Below are 25,350 nucleotides of genomic sequence, written 5' to 3'. Positions count from 1 at the left end.
TGCTGTCCCCAACCCCTCGACACCAGGAGTCGACTACAGGGCACAAAAGAGCCTTGCTCTTTTAAATTCACTACCGAGATGAACCACAACAGACTTTTCCAGATATAAAGGAGTTCGTTTTAGCTCAGATATAAATGAGAAGGCACAGCCCCCTTGTCCATTCTCTCAAAAGCAGCCCAAGTCTATAGAAGGGAGTCACTAGCCGGCCTGCACAGGGTCCATCCCTTACAACAGTTCCAAGTCCCGTCCTCCAGGTGAGTCCAGCCGAAGTCCTTCCCAACCTGGGAGTCAAGGTGCATTCGCAAGTTTCTTCACCTGGGTCGTAGCTGGGAAGCACCTGCTCTAGTAGAAACGTTTCTTTAACAGAAGTCTCTGAAGAGCCGTCCCAACACAACCGTCCCGCGCTGTGCACGCCCGTCGGATCCTCTCCCGCCCGGAGTTCTCAGCGCCGCGCAGTCTGGCAGCGGAGGGCAAGGGCCCTTCGGGGACGGGGGCAGCTCGGTCCTCGGCGTCCGTGGTCGCTCGGGCTCCCGGCTCAGGACGGCGCGGCGGCGCCCCTCCGACGGGCAGCCCGCACCAAGCACTGCTGCAGCACGGGGTAGAGGCGCTGGCAGCCCTCCAGGCCCAGACGCACCGCCTCGGCCCAGCTCTCGGGCGGGCCGCCCTCCCCGCTGCCCAGCAGCCCGGCCACCTGGTTGAGCACCGGCATGAGCGCCACGGTGAGGCCGGCGGCGGCGCGCTCCTCCTCGAGGCGCGTGGGGTCCAGCAGCCAGGTGGGCGCGGGTTCCGGCGTGCGGCTCAGGCCGCAGCCCACCACCAGGTCGTACATCTCGACCCCCGCGTCGGCCAGGGCGAGCGCGGCGGCCGTGAGCGCGGCGGCCAGCGCCGAGCCGCCGTCCTCGAGCAGCAGCGCCGACACCTCGAGCTGCGCGCGCGGGTAGCGGCCCAGACGCACCGCCGGCTCGAGCGCCTCCTGCAGGGCCAGCGCCAGCTCGCGCTCCTCCCCGCCGCCCGGGGGCGCGCGGCGCCGGCGGCCGGCGAAGGGCGCGCGGCGGAAGTCGCAGAGCAGGCGGCCGCGCAGCGCGGCCGGGGCCTCGCCGCCCGCTCCGGCCGGGCCGCCGCCGCGCTCGCTGCCCTCAGCCTGGCGCGGGCCGGACACGGCGCAGAGCACCTTGGTGCCGCCCGCCTCCAGGTAGGCCGAGCCCTTGGCTTGGCTCAGGAGCCCGGCGCGCGCGTACACGGGCCGCAGCCGCGTCGGGTCGCGGGCCGCGGGCGCCTCGTCCTCGTCGGCCGCGTACAGCTGCGGCGGCTGCGACTCCTCCGGCCCGCGGATTCGGCGGTGGTCCCCGGGCATGGCGGCGCCTGGCGTGCGAGCCGCTTCCGCCCGTCCCCTCGGCCCCGGCGCCGGCGCTTCCGCCCGCTTAAAGCCGCGCGCCCGCGCGAGGGCTGTCGGGATAGCGGCGGCCGGCGCCGCCCCGCCCCCTGCCGTCGCGGAGGAACAGCAGCCGAGCCGCGGGGCCGTCGCGGGGCCGCCGGGAGGTCCCTGGCTGGGGGGGGAGGGGGCCGACGCGGGGACCGGGCCGGCCTGCCTGAACGCTGCTAGCCTCTCGGGCCAGCGCAACCCCAGGGCGTACATCTGCGTCCTTTCACTTGTAAAGGTTGAAATTATTTTGCACTTACACGTGTGACCATCTCCTACATGTTCCCGTCTTGCCCAAGACATGGTCATTCCTGCCATCCTCAGTGCCCTGGCAGGCCTGACACTTGTTGAATGGAACATTCTCTCTCCTGCACTGGGTTGTGCACACTCCGTACCCCTAGGAGTCCTCACCTGGCACGTCTTGCTGAACCAGGTCCTCAGCACCCTCCCCCTGCTGCTTCTCTCACTCCCAGCGAGGGCGGGCCCTCACCCCCAGGCTGGTGACAGCTAGCCTCTGCTGCGGCTCTCCTCCTTCCTTGTCAGCGGGACTAGTTAACCTGGGCCCCACTGCCAACTGTTGTACCCAGGGAACACGAAATCAGCCAGAGCTAGCACAAACAAGCAGAACCTTTAACCTCCCCAGCGAACGGTTTCCAAACCCAGCTGTCTTCAGACTTGAGTGAATGGATTCAGGACCAGAGCAGGTCCCGATCGATCCTATCCATCTTTGGGTCAGGGAACCAGGAATGATGGGTCAAAGGGAAAGGGGCAGTCACCTAATGCACCCTAAGAACACCTCTGATCTCACACCTGACTGCTCAACATCAAAAAGGAGAGGAAGAGGGACACAGGCCTAAGAATGGGAGAGCTTCTCCTATAAAGTGCTTCCAGTAACCTCATGGCCCATCTTTTTTTTTTTTTTTTTTTTTTTTTATTTATGATAGTCACACACACACAGAGGAGAGAGAGAGAGAGAGAGAGAGAGAGAGAGAGGCAGAGGGAGAAGCAGGCTCCATGCACCGGGAGCCCGACGTGGGATTCGATCCCGGGTCTCCAGGATCGCGCCCTGGGCCAAAGGCAGGCGCCAAACCGCTGCGTCATGGCCCATCTTCTATTGAATGACTAATGTCTCTCTCCATCTCACCCACTCAACTCCCCATCCTATGGGCCACCTTCACCAATGTCTTCAGGTAATCCCAGAGGCCATTCCCAAAGTTCAGGAGTTGAGCTGGACTCGTTGAGGACCACAACCAGAAGCCAGTTGGGGCCATAGGCTATTACACAAGGGGCTCCTATGAGAGGTGGGGGGTTAAGAGATCACATAGCATCATCGAGTATTGCACATAGTCCTTTTATTCTCTGCACCAGAGAGGCCTAAAAGAACTCTTATCTACAGACACGAGCATGACAATGATAAATAGCAATCCTGGGGTAGTGGTTTTAGAAATGGCGCTGGTATGTAGGGAGGGCTCAGGGCAGAAATGTAACGTGAGCAATGAGTCACAGGCTAGCTCCCAGGTGCGTGAGTTCCAGTTACTGCTGGGTTAGGACAGACAGGGCTGTTTAAAGGTCCCAAGATCCAAATGTCCTCATGGCAGGTGGAGAGCTGGCTGGACGGATGCACTGGGTAAGTGAAGGATGCTTCCCAGTGGAAGCTGCCCCTACCCTTCAGTTCTTCACATCTCCCAGGTGGAGCTGGGCAAAGGAGGTGGCCAGCTGCAGTGCCTCCTGCAGGCAGCCCACATTTTTGCCTGTGGCCTGAGCAGACACATCTTTGCCACCACCTTTGCCGTCCATCAGCCCTGACACCTGCTGCACCCACTCACTGGCTTTCAGGCCCCGGTTGGCTGCATTCTGGAAGAAAGAAAGGGGACGTGGGAGTCAGGACAGAAGACGAGACTGAGGAAGACATGGAGGGGGTGGAAAAGGAAAAGTATGGAGGAGCTTAAAGGCCCACTCCTGCCCTCCTGGGTGCTGCCACCAGGGTTGAGACAGATCCTCCAGCTGGTACTACAGCTTGGGGCAGGCACCGGCAAGCCGGGCTTCAGCATGATTAAACACCCCCCCCCCAAGGAGAGAGCCTGAGGATAGGGGTGCTGGAGGAGGTGACAAACGGGGCCAGAAGAATGGGTGTTTCCAACTGGCTGCACACGCAAACAAGGGTCTTGAGCAAACAACTGTAAGAACCAAGCTTCCTCAGAAAAGCTATAAATACCACTTCCCACTAGTACAGGGCTGCAAGGTGTTCTGACCTGGGGGACTTGACACAAACACGTGATCCTGCCAGCTTCATTATCCACTGTGAAGAGCATGGCAGATGTCTCAGGGGAATGCGTCTTGAAGAGCTTCAAGGCTTCATTCAGGGCCTATGGGGAAAGCTGATGTCAGACCACAGCCTGGGGAAGGGGTGCCATGCTCTGCATGGTGCGAGTCTGCAAAGCTCAGTTCTCAGAGCACCCCTGCGGCCCACCCCCTTCTAAGAGCAGGTCCCAAGAGTCTGTGTGGAGGAGGACCCGCCCACACTCTGGTTCTGAGGTGTGCCTTACATCTTAGGAGCTGTAGCTCTCAGGCCACCAGCCCCCTCCATGGCTCAGCCTAACCTCAAACCAGAGAGCAGACCCTCAGGCATCCACTCTACTCAGAGCCACAAAGCTCACACTTCAGCCACCAGAGGGCTGAGACCCAGAAAGGAGACAAGTAGTAGACAGGTATAAAGCAACATAGGGAGTCCCAGCCCCCACGTTGCCTTGGCCGAGGCACCGCTTTCCATCTCCAAGATGACAAGGGGTTGGTTGGGGTTGCTGTCAATGAGTTGCTTTGTTTTCTCCAACACCTGCAAGGAAATCCACAAGAGAGGCTTTAGGTCAAAGGCCCAAACAGCTGTCCACACAGTCTCTGCTGGGCGAATCCTCCTTGTTCCCTTCCAGCCACCAGTACAGCAAGACTCACTCGCTTCTGGACATCAGCTTTGCTAGCCCGGTCTAAGTCATCCATGATCTTCTTCAAAGATTTGAGATTCTCCCGGAATTCATCCTTCTGCCACTGGGGGATGACTGCAGTGGCCAGGGCCTGGAACCAGAACCAGAATACCACTGGAATCTGGACCACAAGGAGCTAGGATGTGAGACATAAGTCCACCCCACCTTTCTGGCTTTGAACACCAAAGTCTTCCCTGGCTAATATCCAGAAGGAAAGAGAAAACATAAAACAAAAAGGTATCCACTGGCCTAGAGACCAGTCACCCTATGAGCAACTATATGAGTTGTACCAAGTAGGGCGAGAGAGAAAGGGGCAAAGAGAGCTGGGGCCCCTATAAGAGTTGGTCCCTACCAGGCAGTGGACACAGCCTGTGATGGGCTCACAAGAAGCCTCCACCTATTAACAGAGATGAGGAGGCCTGGCAACAGTGGGCACCCATTCCCCCAAGTCCCTCAACACTGATGCCCACTGGTGCTTTGAACGGGCCCTGCCACTGGCAGTGGGGGCAGCAAGCAGATTCCAGGAGTTCACAGGCTGGGATCCACGGAGACCCCTTTGCAAGGCTGCCAGACAAGAGATCAAAGGTCCAATGCCCTGAGAACCAGGACCTGAGAGTTCAGGGAGTGTCTGACTCATCTGGCCCCGAGCAGGGCCTGATGGGGGAGGCCGCCCCTACCTCTCCAAGGTCAGCGATCTCCCTCTGCACGTCCTTGTTTGGCGCAGTCTGGGCCTTCACTTTGGCCTCCATGACACAGAGAGAGTTCTTCAAGCTCTCCGCTTTCCTGAGGGCCTAGAGAGGGGCAGAGTTGTAAGCTCCCAGTTAGGTAACTTTCATCTTCACTCCTGCTGTAAACTGGGGCAAGCACTAATGGCAGGCTATGGAACTCCCAGGATACTAGAAGTTTCTCATTCTTTAAGGAGCCAGTGTTGGTGGCCTCATGCCCTAGCCCTCCTCACAAGCCTGACCAGCAGGAAGGCTGCACTGCCTCAGGCTCAGGGGAGAACCAACAACTCCCAAGTCAGGAGCCCTTCTCACCCCAACAAAACGACCAGTCCTCAAGCTTCAGCACATATCAGGCCCCAGCTGCAGTCCCCAACCCGGAGCAACTAGCCCTGTATGCTATGCGTCTCAAACTAGGCATGTACACCCAGGGAGATGTGAGTCAGTGCTGGGGGCACTGGAAGCCACATCAGAATTACGGCTTACCCTCCTAGAAGCAGATATATTATGGAATAAATGGCAGAATTTTTTTTTTAAGATTAAACACGGTATAGCTAAGTAGTCCTATACGAGGACGCCTGGGTGGCTTACCAGTTGAGTGTCTGCCTTTGGCTCAGGGTGTGATCCCAGGGTGCTGGGATCAAGTCTCACATCGGGGTCCCCACAGGGAGCCTACTTCTCCCTCTGGGTATGCCTCTGCCTCTCTCTCTTTCATGAATAAGTAAATAAAATCTTAAAAAAAAAAAAGTCATGTAGGCGGTGGTTCTTTTCCAGGTAGGGGTCACTGGCAGACAGTTTGGGGGTAGCATCCTACTTCCTGCCTTGTTCAAATAAGCTACAGACCAGCCTGCGGCGCTCACCTTCTGAGCTTCGGCCCCTGTGACAGCAACGATCCTCCGGATACCCTTGGCAATAGCTTCTTCACTCACGATCACAAAAGCTCCCGCATGACTGGAATTCTGCAGGTGCCTGATTGGCAGAGGACAAAGTCCACGGTGACAAGAAAGCCCACGCACCCTGGTCCTTGCCACACCCGGGAGACCATAATGAGAGCCTGAGGTCTTTGAGGTTCCAGGGAAGCCCCGACAAGGGCACAGTGGGAAGAGGCCCTTCACTTCAGTCATTCTTTCAGTGGCATTAAAGGCTTTGTAGGCAGCTTCCCGTGCTCTAAAGAGTGAAAAGGCATTAAGGCCGAGTGGGGGTCAGGTGAAGGCCCAATTCAGCTGGGCAGAGGAATGAGGTGCCCCAGGTTCCTAGCCATCCTCACACACGCACCTGTTCCCTGCCTGCCTGCAGCTCACAGGAGGCCCTGGAAGGGCTCTACCATGGCCTGAAGGATGTTCTTCTCAACGAGATTCCTTTGCAAGCAAGAACTTCCCAGGCCACCACACCATCCCAAAATGACCCCAAGGGCTACAGAGGACTCCAGCTGGAAACAAGTGGTTCTTGCAACCCAACCTGAGCTGGGTGTGCGGTGGGGCCTGACTCAGGGGCCCTGAGTCAATGGAGTGAATCCCCAGATGCTGCTCAAGCTGGCAAAAGAAGCTAAGTGAAGACCCCAGAATGGAGAAGAGCTAGGAACAGCTCAGGAGCTTGGTGAGTGCTCCATGGCCTTCCTGAAGCCTGAATTCACAGGCCTTCTTATCAGAATCAGCCCAGGACACAAGAGCAAGCAACTGTGAACTAAATGTTAAGACAATGCTTTTTTCCATCCTAGGAAGAACATTTCATCACAAAGCCAGCAAATGTCAATGCCGGATGCCAAGGGGTCTGACAGGAGCACAGGATCCTAAGGTTCTTGGGAATGCGATCTGGCAAGTGTATTTCTGAGAACTTCATTTCAACCTTATAAAAGCAAGCGGGGGTCTAGCCTATTACTCATTTCCTCCAATGATAGTACCAGATTAACAAAAAGCCAGTCACATCCACTGCTCCCCTTCTACTCACGTTCCCCCACAGAACTCAACAGAAGTGAGTGAGCCAGCAGGGCCAGAGGGGTCTTCCAACAGCTCGGACACTGGGACCCCAATGGAGACGACTCGCACAGGGTCAGGATAGGTTTCATCAAACACAGCCCGTAGGCCCTGGATGGCTTTAGCTGCTGCCAGGGGACAATCCTGGGTGTAGACCGGCTGCCATGGAAAGAAGACAGAAAAAAGGTAGGAAAAGATCTCTGGAGGGGCAGTAGGAAGTGGCAGGGAAAGCAAGGTCTTATAGGCAGGACTCTGGTTTCTAATCCCACCTCTGCCCATCATGTGCCCTGAGCCTCCTGAAATAAGGCACCATGAGTAAAGTCAAAGGGATCAAAATAGGAATTTCCAATTATTTTGCTAAACTGTGAACCAAATCTCATATGGATGCACTATAATTGTGTGAAATAAAACCAGAAAAGCTCTGGAGAGAGTAGAGCACAGACCTCCCTCTGCTCCCTTCCCCAGAGGCCCTAAGGCCCCTCCACAGGATACCACCACTGCCCCTACACTCAGTGCAGTTGAGAATTACTGCTTCAAACAAATCTGTGTGTTTAGCAGGGTATGGTCCAATAGAGGAAGAACATCTGGACTTCAGAGAAGGCTCCACAAAGAAAAGCGCTGGTGCAGGAAGAAACAAGGCTCGTGACCCAAGAGCTGATGCACAATCCTACCTTGGCTGCTTCAATCATCCCATTAGCAATCTCTTCAGCCTTCTTGATCTGCTGGGTGGACATGGCTCCTTTGGCAGTGAAGTCAAACCGAAGGCGGTCAGGAGCAACCAGGGACCCTTTCTGGTCAGCTTCTCCGAGCACAGAGCGAAGGGCGAAGTTCAGAATGTGCGTGGCTGTGTGGTTGCTCATGATGGGCCTCCGTCGGGGCTGTGAAGGGCAGGGGCAGCTGGTGGAAAGGTCTGCCGTCATCTCCTAATATCTGCTCTCTCCTTTCCCACTACTAAAATTTTTAGTTGGATACATGGCTGCCTGGAATAAGGGCTACGTTTCCCAGCTTCCCTTGCAACTAACTGTGGCCATATGACTAAATTCTGGTCAATGGGTGGTGAGCATATGTGATGCATTCCATTACCGGGAAGAAACCTGCCCTCCCCTTCCTCTTTCCCACTACCTAGACTAAGAAGTGAGAGTTGGCAGATTATGGCCTGTGGGCCAAAATCTAGCTTTTTGTCTTTTTTCATCAATAGGTTTATTAAAGACAGCTACACCCACGTGTTTATATATTATCTATGGCACTTTTATGCCACAACATCAGAAGTGTACAGTTGTGACTGAGATTATATGGCTCACAAAACCAAAAATATCAACTATCTGAAACTTCACAAAAAGTTTGCCAATGCCTGGCCTACCAATGGATCCGGTGGCTACCTTCTTAGACTAAGAAATCAAGGGCAACAATGAGGGTAGAAAAACAAGCAAGGAAAAACTGGGCCCGATGCCTTTGTGGGGCAGAGCCTCTGTATCAGCTTGGACTCCAAGATGAGAAACACATTTCTACCTTGTTTTAATAAGCTCCTGTTATTTTGGAGCTCGGTCACACAAACAGGATCTATTTTTTAATACAGGATTCTGGGTTCCTGAAGGAGTATTTGTGGTTAATCTGGAGAAGGGCAATCCATGAAATGAGTCTATAAGTCTCAACTAAAGTCACTGTCATTTGGGATGCCTGGCTAGCTGAGCTGGAGGAGCAGTCGACTCTTGATCTCGGATTTGAGCCCCATACTGGGTGCAGAGATTACTTAAAATAAATAAAATAAAAATAAAATACAATCACAGTCATATGATTTGAGAACATACACATTTAAGAATTCACAGCTGCACCCCTCATAAAATGTGCTCCTGCATCAGATTTGTAATAATCTTTTCTCTGAGGAGTGATCAACAAGGACTAGACCAATTTAAAGTCAAAGAAGATGAGTTCTTTTCATAACATATATCAAGTCACCATGATGTACACTTGAAATACTTTGGAATTTTATGTCAACTATACCTCAATAAAGCTGAAATTTAAATTTTTTTTAAAAACAGGGAGATGATTACTAACCAGGTCCAATGCCAACCAGAATAATGCAACTCACCTCGTCAATAAACAGCCGGACCTGGTCCCCCACTCTCAGACTGCCGTAGATGGTGCCTATGTGCAACACATACCCTCCTCGCACCTGAGCGTTCTTCACTGTGAATTCCATTTTCTAAGAGCAGTCCAGGAGAACATGTAAATAAATCCAACATATATATATACACGCGCATACATATATATCTTTATATATGTTACATATTTTCTAAGCCCTTCCTTACTAATGTGTGTATATGCCATTATACATACTTTATACTATTAATACCACTATATGTATTGTATATATGCACACAGACACCATTATCCACTGAAAACAAATAAAAAGCAACCACACTAAAGTGAAGCCCGGTGGCTAGAAGCAGAGGCTGGAACAGGAACAGTAGTTCATTTCAGAAAGAACTGTCAATTACAGAACCAAACCATCAAGTACAGGCCCTAACAAGAAAAGATGCAGATGGATCTCCTAGGAGAAATCAATTACTCCTCCAACTCTGCCAACAAGAAACCATCATCACCCCAAACTTGTGATTTTCTCCAATGGACTTTCCTTTAAAACAACCCCTCCCAATTTCCTCCTCCTCCTCCTCCATAAAATATCAGTTCCTCTCCTTCCTTTGTTGGACTTGCCTATGGTTTTGCCATAGCTTACATGTCCCACACTGCAATTCTCTGCTATTTCCCAATAAACTCACTCTTCCTGGTAAAATAACATGTTCATTTTTAAGGTTTAACCATACCTTATTTACCATTAAATATATAGACCACTTTATATGTGCACAAATATATGTGTATATATACACAGATGCTAAGGAGCATCTTAGAGAATTTAAAGCCACCAGGAGGAACCTGATGCCCATGAGATGAGGTAACTCATCTAAGATCACAGAGTCAACAGTGGCAGAGCTAGAGGCTGGGGCTTCTGCAACGAAGTCTGCTCTCCAGAGAGCTACCTTTTCTTCTTCATGAGGAAAGCCTGGAGGAACCCAGGATCAACTGATGCAACCTGACTGCAAGGATCCTGCTAAGAGGGACTTAATGGCAACTGAATCAGTGGTACAAGAGGCAACTCACTTGGCCTCAGAAACACTAATAATGAACCACACCAAAAGATCAGTTATGTCTGCTCCCCAAGGCCAGGAGTGTGAGGAGCCAGAAAAGCTACCCCAGTCCAGGCCCAGCCCTCAGCTGGATGCCCCATCCCTGGCCAGCAAGGATGAACAGTTGGCTCACATCTTCACTGTTGTCCTCAACCTTCACCAGGTAGCCTTCATCATAGATCTGCCCTCCTTGCTCAGCATAGAAACAGGTCTTATCCAGCACCACTCCACACTCCTGGCCTGTGGACACTTCTTCCACGAACATCTTATCCCTGCGCAGAGCCACCACTGTGGCCACTACGTTCTCAAATGCTGCAGAGAAGGGGAAAAACAGAGTCAATGACTTCATCACACATTCTTGTCTTTTGCTGGATTCTCTTTGGTCCTTAGGTTCTAACTGTCTAATTTTATTTTACAAGCAAGACCATTAGACTCAACAAAAGGGCTTAGTACCAGGGAATGTAACACTCAGTAGAGTGACCCAACTGTCATAGCTTGCTTGGGACTGGGGGGTTTTCCAGGTGAAACTTTCACATCACTGGGGCAGTTCCAGTCACTCTATCTCTGAGCTACTGAACAGGAACCCAGCAAATCTGGTTAAGTATTTAGAAGCAGTAATAAATTCCCTACTCCCAAGGTCAATTCACAAAGAATTTATTCATTTTATGGGCTTGCTTGGATAGATTTAGGGATCTCTGACAGAACAAAAGTAAAAACATGCATTGCCTGTTTCTTTCTTTTGATGCTTAACTTTAGAATGCCACTATTCTATTCCATTTGTTCATTTATTCATTTAATTAATTTCTGCAGGGCTTTAACTCAAGACCCCAAGATTAAAAGTCACATGATCTACCAACTGAACCAGCCAGGAACCCCTAGAATGCAGCTACCCTTGATGCAAAATTCAACAGCCACTGATGATTGTATCATTGCCCATTTCCTGGTTTCCTGAAAGGTGTTATAGTTAGGGGAAACTAGGTAAAGAGTATGAGGACTGTCCTATGAATCTATAATTATTCCCAAATAAAGAGTTAAAAAATTAATTGCCATGGGTCTCTGGGAGTATGAAATTGCAGAGCATGACTCTAGTACTACAGGAGAGGCAGGAGAGGCTCTGATAAATACCCTAAGTTCCTAATCTTGAGACTCAACAAAGGTACACGCAGTAACACAGGGACGTACTATAACTCCCACTGGAGTCCGAATGGTAATTATACTTTGGGGAATCCTCTGTTGCTTCCAGACCCTTCTCCCGGAGCTCTTCTATAGCATAGATGTCCAGCATAATGAGGTCTTCCCCGCCAGCTCCTTTGCCCTGTGATTTCAGCTGCCAGTAAGAGAAAATAAACAGAAGTTACCCTAATGTGGGAAAAAGAATTCTGAGATTCTAATTCAAATTGCTAAACTATGCCCAATATAAAGCTCTAGAACAGTTTTTCAATCTTAGCACTACTGACATTTAGGGCCAGGTAATTCTTTGTTCTGGGTGGCTGTCCACTGTAGGTTACTGAGCAGTCCTGGACTTCTAACCACTTGATGCTAGTAGCATCCTACCCTCAGCTGTAGAAACCACAAAGTGTCCTCACACATTATTGACAAATATCCTCTGAGCCGAAAGTGCTCTCGTTTGACACTCACTGGTCTTGGGAAAAATACAATTTCAAAGACTTTAATGGAAGGAAACTCTTGTTCTTTGTAGCCAAGTCCTGCCTTGTTTGGTGCTGGGTTTCCTGCTCACTCCCCAAATTCTTTACCTGGGCCAGTTTCCTCTCCTCTTCAAATCCATCCATATCTACCACCATGCCTTTCTCTTCAGCAATCAGTCCAGTGAGATCCACTGGAAACCCATAGGTGTCATAGAGGAGCCAAGCAGTGTCCCCTGGAGCACAAAGGGAACTGTGTAAGATTGACACGACAGCCCCACCCTTTCCAAAGGAAGCTGGCAGTGACAGAAGGAACTGGAGACAAAGCAAGTTAGTATTGATTCTGTTCACTTGTCAGAAAATCTATCAAATCCTTCAGAATTGACCTGGAGGAAGTACAGGAGGTCTCCTGGTAAAGTTGTTTCTTAATCTGAACATGAGTGTACTCAGTTTGTGGAAATTCATCATGCTTTCCCCTTGTACCTTATGCTGCAATAAAAAGTCAAAAATATTTTTTTTTGGAGTTTTCCAGTCTAGTAAAAAAAAAAAAAAAAAAAGACAAGTTGCAGAATAGTATATATGTTCCCCTTTTGCTGGAAAACACACACATATGCCCCTACATACATGTGTATGCAAATAGAGAAAAGCCCTGAATAGTTATACAACAATAGGTAAGAACTGTTACCTCTGAAAAATGAGTTTAGGAAGGAGAATTTTCATTTTTTACTTCTGTGTTATTTAAACACTTTGCCACAATAACGTATTACTTTTATAATTTTATGATAAACCCAATTTTATAGTAAAAGCCATATAACCAAGCTATCTTTAGCCCTTGGAGACACGGGACTCCAGTCATTTTTGAAAAAGGGCTTGCCTCTTCTGGACAGAAGAACCAGCCTGGAATAAAATGGGTCCTTACCAGGAATGGTATTACAGTCTCCCAGGCTCTGAATTTTCCTATCGAGGATGCGGCGCCCTCTGCTGAGAGTCTTGAGAAATTGCACTTCTTCTTCATTAATGATGTCCTTTACCATATCTGGGTCTTTCTTCAGCTCAGGAAATGCATCTCCCTGGCAAAGGGGAAGCAGAGATGTGGGCTCAATAAGGACAGGGTCCATTCCGTGACCCCCCTGAAAACTCTCATTAACAGTATGCTAACTCCCACCTCATCCCTCTAAGCTCTGTGCATTAGCAGAACACAGTTAAGCAGGGAGGTACACCTACCAAGGACTGGACGACAACATCTACTAATGTGGCAAAGAACCCTCTGCTGGCATTGAGTTTCTCATGGGAATATCGAACAGCCCGGCGGAGAATCCGTCTCAACACATACCTGAAAAATGCAGAAAACTTTCTGCTGTAGGCAACTTTCCAAGGTAAGCATTTGGTAATTCTAATTCGGGGCTTTTAGAATTCTACCCAAAGCAACAGGACTGTTTTTTTTTTTTTTTTTTAAGATTTTATTTATTTTAAAAAAAAGATTTTATTTATTTATTCATAGAGACACAGAGAGACACAGAGAGAGAGAGAGAAAGAGAGAGAGAGAGAGAGAGGCAGAGACACAGGCAGAGAAGCAGGCTCCATGCAGAGAGCCTGACATGGGACTCGATCCAGGGTCTCCAGGATAACGCCCCGAGCTGCAGGCGGCGCTAAACCGCTGCGCCACCAGGGATGCCCTGACTAGTTTTTTCTTTCAGAGACTTTCTTTGACCCTAAGACTGCTTTTCGTGTGTCCCTGAGGTCATTAATTCCAGCAGAAAACTCAGGGATATACCCACAAATATGCATCAAAGATAACTTTGCTTTGTTTTTCTACCACATTCTGCTGATCCAGAGATGGAGGCAGGTATAGCCCAGATGGCTGATGCCCCAAATCCCAGGTACTGCCCGTCAGTAATAAAATTGCCTGGGGCTAATCAGTATCTATCCCTTCCCTCCTTGCCAATATCCTACTGGACAACCTAAAATACAATCTGTATCCTATCTTGTACTTAGCAGCAAAGATTTAATATAGTGGCAACTCTGTAACACGACCTAAAACTCTCTTAAATCCCTTAAAAAATAAATAAATAGAGGGATTCCTCCAACTACCTAAGACAAATAAAAGAATAAAGAATGGCTTTAAGTTCCATGGAGACTAACAAACTCAGTGGCAATCCTAACACCATGCCATGTATAACAAACATACTTACCCCCGTCCTGTGTTGTCAGGTCGGCCACCATCGGCCAGTGCCACGGTGATGGTCCGGGCATGGTCAGCCAGTACCCGATAGGCCATATCAATCCCATCAGCATCATCAGCACCAACTTTCCCAGTGTATGGCCGGGCACCTGTGCCCTACAGATAAAAACCAGGAGGAAGCTCTTTAGGAAGTAGCCCTTCTGGCATGGCCTTGCTCTGGAGGTTCCAAGAGGACTGAGTGAACATAGAGGAAAGGATGACCCTCTTGCCAGATCTTTTAACACCAAGAAAGGTGACAGCAGGGGTAAAGAGCCTCTAGCCATGCCCCTGCACTCAACAAACTACAGCGACTTGTGCTAGAACCTCTGAGGTCATTAACAATTAAAGTGACAGATGGTCACAGGTACTCTTAGCTGGCAAAGATATTATGTTATCTCTGACAGTACTGCTAAGAGTCCCACCTAGAAACCTCCACAGAAGTCTGCAATGTTTACAATAGGACCAGTACCTTCTGAATGGCTTCAAAGTAAGGAACAAAAAGGTCAGTGTCATAGTTGGACATCTTATTTTGCAGTACAGACACCAGTCGCTCCAGGCCCATCCCTGTGTCAATGCTTTTCTTAGGAAGAGGCTTCAAAATGCCATCGCTTTCCCTGCAAGATCCAGAGAAAGAGGAAATTGAAATTACTCTGGGTGCTACCTCTCCCCACTGGTTAAAACTCACTTATATAGCACAGGTTGCAGGCTCTATTTGCCATTTGCCTGTCTGGTTTGGTGGGAGGGAGGGGAGTGGAGGGGAAAAAGGAAGTAGTACTCTGGGGCCTATTACAGAGTGAGGCAAGGGGTGCCTGGGTGGCTCCACTGGTTAAGTATCTGCCTTCAGCCCAGGTCATGGTCTCAGGGTCCTGGGGCAGAGTCCTGCATCAGGTTCCCTGATCAGTTGGGAGTCTGCTTCTCCCTCTCCCTCTGCCCCTGCTCATGACTTGTGTGGTCTCCCTCTCACTTTCTTTCTCTCTTCCTCAAATAAATAAAATCTCAAAATAAAAAGTGAGGCAAGCCTCAAGCTAATGAGCTTTAAAATTGTAGTCCATAGGGATGCCTGGGGGGATCCACTGGTTAAGCGTCCAACACTTGGTTTGGACTCAGGTCACTATCTCATAGTTGTGGGATCGAGCCCCACATCATGCTCTGCGCTCAGTCCAGAGTCTGCTTCAGATTCTCTCTCCCTCTCTCTCCTACCTACTCTGTCTCTGTCAAATAAATAAAATCTTAAAAAAAAAAAAATCGAATCAAATCACAGTCCAAATTACTGCAAAAATGACATTATAGGAATAGTCTTGAAGTGAGTACTATGTGGAATAAAAGTAATTAACAAAAGATTAAATCCAAAAAAAAATAAAAATAAAAATAATAAAAAAACAAAAGATTAAATCCAACCATGTCCCAGAGATCAGAGGGAAAACCTGAGAAATAAAATCTAAATATTGTCCACAAGATCCCCTGATGCCTTTAGTGCCTTCTATAGCTCCACTCCACTGTCCCCAAAGATGAGGATGAGAAGACAGCCTTGTGTTGCATTCCTCTTTCTCTACTTGGCTTAAGGTGCTGCTATTAGCACGAAAACAGTTCAGGACCCCACGGCCACCTGTTATACTGGATAAACACAAGGTTCCAAATCTCCAGCACATTGGGGTCATCCTGGTTGACGAGGTGTGCAGCATCCCGGCCACCAATCCGGTCATAGTGGATCTCACTGCAGGGACCACACGGGCCCGTGTCACCCATCTCCCAGAAGTTATCCTTCATGTTGCCAGGGAGGATTTTGGTGTCATCCAGCCTGCACAGGGTAGGGAAGACAAGCCCAGTTATAGCTATTGACAAGATTCTTGCCCAGACTTGCATCCACCACAAAAGGAAATTCTTATGCATTTCCAGCTTTTAAAAAGATAAAGTTAAAAAATGACTAAGCGATGACTATAATAGAATACAAAATATACATAAGGGGCTACATTCTTAAACTAAATAAAAATGGGCAAAGATAGAGATTGAGCCTAGAAAACACATAAAAATGAAAACACCTATGCTCAATAGGACCAGAATTTAAGCAAACACCTTCTTTGCAAATGTTCTTTCATTTTAAAAATGGAAACAGGGCAGCCCCGGTGGTGCAGTGGTTTAGTGCTGCCTACAGCCCAGGGTGTGATCCTGGGGACCCGGGACTGAATCCCACGTCGGGCTCCCTGAGTGGAGCCTGCTTCTCCCTCTGCCTGTGTCTCTGCCTCTCTCTCTCTGTCTCTCTCATGAATAAATAAATAAAATCTTAAAAAAAAAATAAAACAAAACATTTAAAAATGGAAACAGCATAAGCATTAAAACACCTACTGAGTATTTCAAGTCACTTCTCTATGCCCCAATTTAGTCCAGTGTTTCGCCTTAAAATACCAAAAGGAATTTAATAAGATTAAAATTATTTTAAAAATATTGGACTCTGCTGAGAACTGCTAGGTAATACAACACTCAAAAGAGATTGAGCATACTGGATAAACAGAGTCGAGATATACACAAGCCAAGCAAAACAGGATTCCTAAGCCAAGAGTACTATTTAAGGTTTACATGCATTACTGCCCAAAATGTCCAAGTACATGTAGACCACAGAATCTAACCAAGTAGGGGTTTCAGACCAGGTACCAGGGGAAGCTGGACTGGAATAATATTCCTGGAGTAAAAGTAATTAATTAATACATGAATGAATGAAACTGAGAAACTGTGCTAAGTGTGGTAAAAAGCTATGCTTTTCTAAGAGTGAAAAGAGTAAGAAAATGAGTAGGGCACCTAGGCGGCTCAGTCAGTTAAGCATCTGCCTTTGGCTCAGGTCATGATCTCAGGGTCATGCCCCCTTCCTGCTCCTTGCTCATCATGGAGTCTGCTTGGGATTCTCTTTCTCCCTCTCCCTCTGCCTCTCCCCTTACTCACACTCTGTCTCTTTCTCAAATAAATGGATCTTAAAAAAATAAAATAAAAAAGGCCAAGGAATGCACTAAAGGATATTGCACCCAGTCACTTCCACCTCCATCTCAAAACGTATAGCCCAAAACAAGAAATGGCAATGCACTCCAAACTCTAATACCCCACTATGGCACCAAGTTAGAAATCCCTTTATTCCTCCACACTCAACATGTGAGATACATTCTTACCCTAAGTTTTGCCAGATCTGTTTGCACTCCAGGTCTGGTTCTAAACCAGCTGCTTCATCCCCACCAAAGTAAGTAACATAAAGTCTCTCAACTGGAATACCAAACTCTTGGGTGAGAAGCTCGAGAGCCATCTTACATGCCAATTCCTATAAAAAGACAAAAAAAGAAAGAACGTGGAATGTGACCAAGCCAAAATCTATTTAGTATGAGTAGAAAACGCCCAGATCCTAGGAACACAAATATAAAACTGCAACATCTTCACTATCAACCCAGCCAAATAAATTCAGGATCAATTTATACAAGACCTCCAAAATGTAACCTGAAAACATCAAGTGAAAGGTACTACTTTCAGGAAGTCTTAGTATTAATAAATATCCTTCTTTCCTGAATCTCCTAGATGATACTTCCTATTTTATAACAAGCAAAATTGGAATCCATTTCCTTCAGTGGAGAGGATCATTTTGCTCAAAACCCCAAAGGAATCTTCTCTTTGAGCTTACCTTGAAGTAATCTCCAAAAGACCAGGAGCCCAACATCTCAAAGAAGGTGTGATGATAGACATCCTTGCCAACGTCATCTAGATCATTGTGTTTGCCCCCAGCCCGGATGCATTTCTGGGTATTGGCAGCTCTGCTCAGCTTTGCCATAGGGTGAGATGGGTCAATAGTGTTCAGAAAGATGGGTTTGAACTAAAAAAAAAGGGAACATTTCAACTTTTAAGGAGATGCAAATCTATCAGGTGGTCACATGCTGGCAGGAAAAGACTACACATAAACTGTTCGGTTTGTGATTTAATTAGCCTGGAATACAGAAACTTGGGAAGTAGGCAGCCTGATGGAGCCACAGCAGAGGCATCCTATCTTGGAGCAGCTTCTCCCTGGTCCTAGTTCTCTCACAGTCCCCACCACTGCCAGTAACACCACCTATACAAGGGGAAGGCCTGCTGGATCTGTGCTAACAGCCAGAGGTTGATGTAGTGAAACTCACGCTTCCTCATAAGTCTCCGGTGGTCAGGGCTTAGAACACCTTTCTGGAAGAACTTATTCTAAAAGTGATAGGGATCCCTGGGTGGCGCAGCGGTTCAGTGCCTGCCTTTGGCCCAGGGCGCGATCCTGGAGACCTGGGACTGAGTCCCGCGTCGGGCTCCCGGTGCATGGAGCCTGCTTCTCCCTCTGCTGTGTCTCTGCCTCTCTCTCTCTCTGTGTGACTATCATAAATAAATAAAAAAATTTAAAATAAATAAATAAATATATTTTAAAAAATAAAATAAAAAAAATAAAAATAAAAGTGATATGTGGGAAATCCCTGGGTGGCTCAGCGATTTAGTGCCTGCCTACGGCCCAGGGTGTGATCCTGGAGTCCCAGGATCAAGTCCTGCATCAGGCTCACTGGCTGGCTCAGTCGGTAGAACAAGTGACTCTTGATTGAGGTTAGAGTTGACTTAAAAGGAAAATAAATAAAATAATTTTTAGGGAGATCCCCGGGTGGCTCAGCGGTTCAGCGCCTGCCTTCGGCCCAGGGCATGATCCTGGAGTCCCGGGATCGAGTCACGCTGTCGGGCTCCCTGCATGGAGCCTGTTTCTCCCTCTGCCTGTGTCTCTGCCTCTCTCTCTCCTCTCTCTGTGTCTCTCATAAATAAATAAAATCTTAAAAAAAAATTTTTTTTAAACTGATGTAGTGGCTTCATGGTAAAGGTGATAAGGAAGAAAAGAAACTGAGACCTATTAAGGGAGTAAAATCAGCACAACTTGGCAAATGACTTGTAGAAAGAAGGTATTATTTTGCTCTCAGGATTTATCAACTTAGACTTTGATGTATCATTGTTATGTAACTTTGCTTTATTTTCCCACTAGACCTGTCCAATTTGGTAACCACTAGTCACTTGTGATTTGTAAAATTAATTAAAATGAAATTGTTAGTAATTAATTAAAAATATTTAAAAACAAAAAATTCAGTTCCTCACTCACACCAGCTCAATAATCATGCATGGGGTTGGGGTGTGCCTAGCTGGCTCAACTGGTGGAGCATGCAACTCTGATCTGGGGGTTGTAAGTTCGAGTCCCACACCAAGTGTAGAGATTACTTTAAAAAATTAATTAATTTTTAAAATCTAAAAAAGGAGAAAAAAAACCATACATGGCTGGTAGTTGCCATATTGGGCAACCCAGCTATAGAACATTACTATCACTGCAGAAAGTTCCATTGGACAATTCTTTCTTTTTCCTTTAAAGATTTTATTTATTCATGAGAAACAGAAAGAAAGAGAAAGAGAGAGAGCAAGAGAGAGGCAGAGACACAGGCAGAGGGAGAAGCAGGCTCCATGCAGGGAGCCAGACTTGGGACTCCATCCCAGGTCTCCAGGATCAGGCCTGGGCTGAAGGCGGCGCTAAGCCGCTGAGCCACCTGGGGTGCCCTCTATTGGACAGTTATGAACTAGACCATGAACTCCTTAAAAGCAAAAACTCTACTACTTATCTTTGTGTATCTAGCACCTGGCATAGTACCTAAAAAAGGGCAGATGCCTAATAAATACTATTTTAAAAATGTTTTTAAAAAAGGGGGGGGGGAGCAAAACCCCATCAAGGTATTTCTGATTAAGAGGCAGTATAGCACAAAAGTTAAGCAAATGACTACCTGGGGTTCAAAACCACACTCCAGCATTCACCAGCTATGTTAGGTTGGGCAGTTTACTTGAGCTGTCAGTGCTTCAGTACAGAGTGAGGATGAAATGAGTCAGCATACGTACAGGACATAGAAGAGTGCCTAGCACATCATAGTAAGCGCTACATACAACAGTCTAATAATTACTATTATTCAGAGTACATTAGAACACTGGACTCCCACGGTTCTCCTACCTAGTCGGCGCATGTGGGAGAAGACAAACCCATGCCTAGGAATGCCTCACTAAAATAGAACTTTTCCAGTGTTCCAGAAAACCCATCACCTTCCAAGTCCACATAAAATTAGTGCCCCCTATTCCAGGTTTATACAAAGGACTTATACATATCACTGAAAACATATGTATGATTTCACAGTTACTGTTATTACAAAAGATGGAAAATGTTCCCCCCACTGCTTTTAATTTTCTATGCCAGGAAAAGAAAAGAAAATGTCAACTTATCACTTAGTGCAAAGTGAGCCACATTCTAAGAGCCAGTGGGTTCACTAGGCTAAGCCGGGCTCCAAGAGAACCACCAAAGGAAAACCCTGAGGGGACTATGTAACCTGAATCCACTTCCAGTCCACAGTCAGCCTGACAAACAGTTTTCAATATCACAACAAAACTTTCAAGTTATCTGTTATAGTTCAACTGCTCCAAACATAAATCCTACTAATAAAGTTTCTACAGCAGTAGATCCAAATTGGTATTGGGGACAGTAGCTTTAAGAGTTTAAAAAAAAAAAAATCAATAGAGGCACCTAGGTGGTTGAGTCTGTTAGGCGTCTGACTCTTGATTTTGGCTCAAGTCATGGTCTCAGGGTCATGGGATTGAGCCCACATGGGGCTTTGAGCTGAATGGAAGAGTCAGCCTGAATTCTTCCCTCCTTTCCCTCTGCCCCTCCACCCCCACAACCCTACATGTGCATGCTCTTTCTAAATAAATAAATCTTAAAAAAATTAAAAACAAAATTTTTAAAGTCAACAAAGCTGCATGGCTCAGAATGGAAATGAAAGCAGAGCTTTGGGCAGCCCCGGTGGCACAGCGGTTTGGCACCACCTGCAGCCTGGGGTGTGATCCTGGAGACCCGGGATCGAGTCCCACATTGGGCTCCCTGCGTGGAGCCTGCTTCTCCCTCTGTCTGTGTCCCTGCCCCTCTCTGTGTCTATGAATAAATAAATCTTTAAAAAAAAAAAAAGAAAAGAAAGCAGAGCTTTGAAAGAATCTTGAAGAACTCATTAATTTTATAAAGGAAAAAACAAGGGGAGGGAGGTATGCCTTGCTGGTTCAGTCCATTAAGCACCTGCCTTTGGCTAAGGTCATGATCCCGGGGTCCTGGGATCCCTGCTTCTCCTCCTCCTGCTTGCCCCCTCTGCTGTGCACTCTCTCTCAAATAAATAAATAAAATCTTTAACAAAAAAAAAAGGAAGAAAGAGAAAAAAGAAAAAAAAAAACAAGGATAATTAAGAGTTGAAGGAAATCACGAAAGTGGAATTAATAGGTCTCTTCATGGCTCAGCAAGATTAACCTAGCCAATGACTAATAAAACAGTTCTTTACTTAGAAGAAAACACAAACCAGGGGCACCTGGCTGGCTCACTAGGTAGGGAATGTGTCTCTTGATCTCGGGGTCTTGAGTTCAAACTCCACCTTGGGCAGAGAGCTTACTTAAAAAATAAATATAATATTAAAAAAATTTTAAGAAAAAGGTAAAAACCCTTACCTGGTTCATGCCCGCATTGGCAAAAAGCAAAGTGGGATCATCCAATGGGATGGTGGCAGATGAGTGAACATAGGTGTGCTCATTTCTCTTGAAGAAATCTATAAATCGCTGCCGGATTTCACTTGCTGTTAGGGTCGAGTCCATCTTGAAAGTAGCCCTATGGAACTAATCAGAGAAAAATGAAGGAAAATTAGAGGAACTGCGACTAAGAGATAAGTAGGTATTACACAAGACTCCTGGCTCCACAGGCCAAGTCAAAGCAGGGCACTGGTAATCTGTTTGATCCTAAAACCTCTATGTTGTAACATCTGAGGCTAAAATCATCATTGAAGCAAAATTTGCTGCACACAGCAGCCAACAGCCCCACATGTTCTTCTTTCCCATGCCAACCTGAATAGTTTCAATACACCAAGACATCAAGTAGAGCAGGAGCATTTTCTTCCTGTATTCACTTATTCCAAATATGAAGATGTGTAATGCATCCTCTGTGCCATGGCCTATGCCAGGAATTAAGAAATGGGAATAAAAATCTCATGGTTTACAGTCCAGCAGAGAAGCCTACTAGGGATGGGGGGGATGTTCAGGAGACCTGGGTTCCAGTCCTAGCTATAAAAGCTTAATGGAGTTACTTCACTTCACCAACAAATGGAGGGGTCCTTATGAGATGAACTCTAAAGCCCCTTTCAGCTCCGTGCTCATCTACATGCCTAGATCATGCAAAGTCCCATTATCCCTAAAGCCAGGGTCTCTAGGTTTGGCCTGTCTTTGGGAGGCTGCTGTCAACAGCAGAGAACCTGGGGCCTCGCTATACAAGGAACTGCCTGCAAGTAGGACTATACCTGCCTCCACCTAGCCTAAGCACCCCCAGAACAACTGGCAGACTGCCAGTTAGATTCCTAGGGGGTGAGGATGTTGCAGCCACACTAAGGAGGTAGAGCTCAGAGTCAGTAAAAGAGAAAGGGAATCGGAAGAGAGAGAAATTAGAAAACAAGTTGACAATTTCAAAGCTCTTTCTCATCTATTATGATTTTCCTGAGAGGCAGGTTGTGGAAAAGTAACAGCCCTTGGTGGAGGATCCCAATCACTGGCATGGAGCTGTCATGGCATGCAGCACTCGGCATCTGGAAAAATGGGAACCATCTGGCTGACATTAGTCTCTAGAATTCTAGACCCAACTCTAACCTTAAATAAGTGACTTTGTCCCCAATATGTTTCTTTTGGTAAAAAAGTAGTATCTACTCTGCCCAGGTGTTGTGAGACTCAAAATCTATCCAATATTTGGAAGCAATCCGTAAAGTGGAAAGCCCTAAAGGAACATGGATGGATGCTATTACTTTAGGTCACTTAGTGCCAAGTTTTTTCCCCCTTCTTCTAAGGAAGATAAAGACGTACATAGTGAACAAGGGACTCTGATTCAGATTTATCCTTAAATCTGAATCCACAATTTTCCACAATTTCAAACAATTTATTCACAATTCAATCAACTCATTACTCCAATAAAGCCCTTCGGGCAAAAAGATGGTGAAACTGGCTGAAAGAGACAAAGAAAGGACTAAAACTCCCACAGATAAGGACTTTTATATCCATAAGGAGCCAAGGCTAGGATTTTTAGAAACTTTGCCACACCACATTCCTCCTCATCCCTTCTCATCGTGGCACTCACTGAGTCTTAACAGTGGCAAAAATAAATATACAGTGCCAATTCTGACTGAGCAACATCACAGCAGTTTCAAAATTTTCATTGCTCCTCCTCTAAGCGGGCTGAGGTATATCAGCTGTATTCCAAAAGACACATAAATGTCCCATTTTGCTTATTCATTCAACATATGTAAATGCACACTGTGCTGGGAACCAATATGAATGAGGCTATGCCCTCAACAGAGTAACATTCATACAGAAAGAACTGCGAAATGTATGACATAAGGATCCAATATATTGACAATAAGCCCTACAGAGCCAAGGACTCTTAAAAGCCATGTCACCATCACAAATTCATTTATTCAATATATACTGGAAGGCTGTCTATATTGTATATGCACTGGAAGGTTGGGATAAAGGATGGTCCTCAGAGTCCACTTCCCAGCAGAGGCTATAAAGGTCTTGAGTACCCTTAACCACACTGGCCTTTGGGTTTAAGGCTCCAGCCACAGATCTTCCAAAGCGCTCATTTGCCAAGTAAGCTGTCTACCCTACTCCACTTTTTCCCATTCCCTAGAATTCCTCAATTGTGATAGATCAATTCCAAAGAGACCTATTTAAGGAAGCTTTCTCTCTCCTTGACGAGATCCTATTTTTATTCTCGTAGCTCCAGGCGTCTTCCTTCATACCTTCCACACGCATTGGACTGCTTGTTCAATGTCCATCTTCCCATCAGGGGTACATCCTCAACATCTAGTACAACCACTGCTAAATAAGTATTTCAGGATTAGGTATGATCCTTTAACAGCGAATAGTTAAGGGAATTTAAAGCACACGGGAAAATGCAGGCTCTTTTGGAAGTAACAGCTGAACATGATGGGGCACAGAAAGTGCTTCCAGATGAACCTGAACCAGCGTCAGCTACTTCACTAGTTTTAAGAATTTAGGAAATGGCTCAGAGGGAATTCCACCCATCTAGACCACCCTTGCACCACCCACCCCACCCCACCTCCTCGTCCGTCCCTAGGGGATTAAAACCGGGGGAGAGAAAACCACAGCTCTGGGCGCGTAGTCAATGGCAATCGTGATCCTCGCGAAGTCTAGGTCCTCGGCAAGGCCGCCCGAGGCCACTCCGTCCCCGGCGCTCCCGGCTCCAGAGGCCTCGTGGGGCCGGGCCCCCGGAGACCGCTGCGGCGGCCCCGCTTTCAGGCCCGACCCGGCCGCTCCAGCGGCGTCGCAAAACTCTCGGAGGCCCTTCGGCTTCTCCCGAGGGTCGCCGTCCCTGACTCCTCCCTCACAGCCCACCGCCCGGAGCCCGCGCATACCTGCTCCCTCAGACGCTCCGCGGCACGGGCCCGGAGCCACGACAGACAGAAACCCGCACAGCCCCGCCCAATGACGCGCGCGGATGGAAAGAGCCCCGCCCAGCCTTTCAGTCCCGAGAACTTTATTGATCAACCCACCTGCCAATCAATCCCGGGAACGAATCAGCCTATGAGTCGGTTTCCAGGAAGGCGGCCCTAAGCCGGCTGACGCAATGGCCGGGAAAACGAGGGTCGGGATACGTCACGTGACCGGCGAGGTTGCGGACTTCTGGAGGTAGACATTTTGGTTTGCCAAGTGGTTAATAGTTGACCTGGTTAATAAGTGTAACCGGCGACGTGTGTTTGGCAGAGGTCACAGCTCTTGTTATATGCGGTTCTGTTCGTTTTAGTTGCAGGATGGTTCGCGGAATTCAGAGATTGATTTGTTGTGGCCATGGTTACCCTTGTCTTTGTCAGACCTTCTTGGATTTGGTCAAGTGGAAGAAATGACTTACCCGAAGAGGGACAATTGGGTTGACATCTGGTCCTCGATTTGCCTTTGAGAAATAGTAGTAAGTATTTATATGCGAGGCATTGCATTTCACATGGCTTATTTCATTTAATTTTTAAACTGCATATGAGGCAGGTCAACTGGCATCTTTTTTTTTTTTTTTTAAGATTTTATTTATTTATTCATGAGAGAGGCAGAGGGAGAAGCAGGCTACCTGCG

At 47.6% G+C, this 25,350-nt stretch overlaps 2 protein-coding genes across 2 annotated transcripts; both read right to left on the bottom strand.

The window, feature by feature from the left end:
• Positions 1-94: 94 nt before the first annotated feature.
• EXOSC6 (exosome component 6) lies at positions 95-1,402 on the bottom strand. Its single transcript, XM_055306247.1, has one exon. It carries the CDS (start codon positions 1,352-1,354, stop codon positions 536-538), a length of 819 nt encoding a protein of 272 aa, XP_055162222.1. The 5' UTR covers positions 1,355-1,402; the 3' UTR covers positions 95-535.
• A 1,353-nt stretch (positions 1,403-2,755) lies between these two features.
• On the bottom strand, positions 2,756-24,705 carry AARS1 (alanyl-tRNA synthetase 1). Its single transcript, XM_055306270.1, has 21 exons — positions 24,642-24,705; positions 21,679-21,843; positions 17,798-17,986; positions 17,298-17,443; positions 15,749-15,940; positions 14,612-14,756; positions 14,114-14,259; positions 13,146-13,254; positions 12,841-12,991; positions 12,033-12,157; positions 11,461-11,605; positions 10,412-10,590; positions 9,183-9,296; positions 7,765-7,971; positions 7,068-7,252; positions 5,981-6,089; positions 5,076-5,189; positions 4,370-4,489; positions 4,167-4,253; positions 3,673-3,786; positions 2,756-3,274 (listed from the first exon to the last, which is right to left on the bottom strand). The coding sequence occupies exons 2-21, from the start codon at positions 21,820-21,822 to the stop codon at positions 3,089-3,091; spliced, it is 2,907 nt and encodes a 968-aa protein (XP_055162245.1). The 5' UTR covers positions 21,823-21,843; positions 24,642-24,705; the 3' UTR covers positions 2,756-3,088.
• Between the last annotated feature and the right edge of the window lie 645 nt (positions 24,706-25,350).

The sequence above is a fragment of the Nyctereutes procyonoides genome, unplaced genomic scaffold (genome assembly GCF_905146905.1).
Source record: "Nyctereutes procyonoides isolate TBG_1078 unplaced genomic scaffold, NYPRO_anot_genome, whole genome shotgun sequence".
NCBI classification, from domain to species: domain Eukaryota; kingdom Metazoa; phylum Chordata; class Mammalia; order Carnivora; family Canidae; genus Nyctereutes; species Nyctereutes procyonoides.
This window is presented reverse-complemented; position numbering and strand designations above follow the sequence as displayed.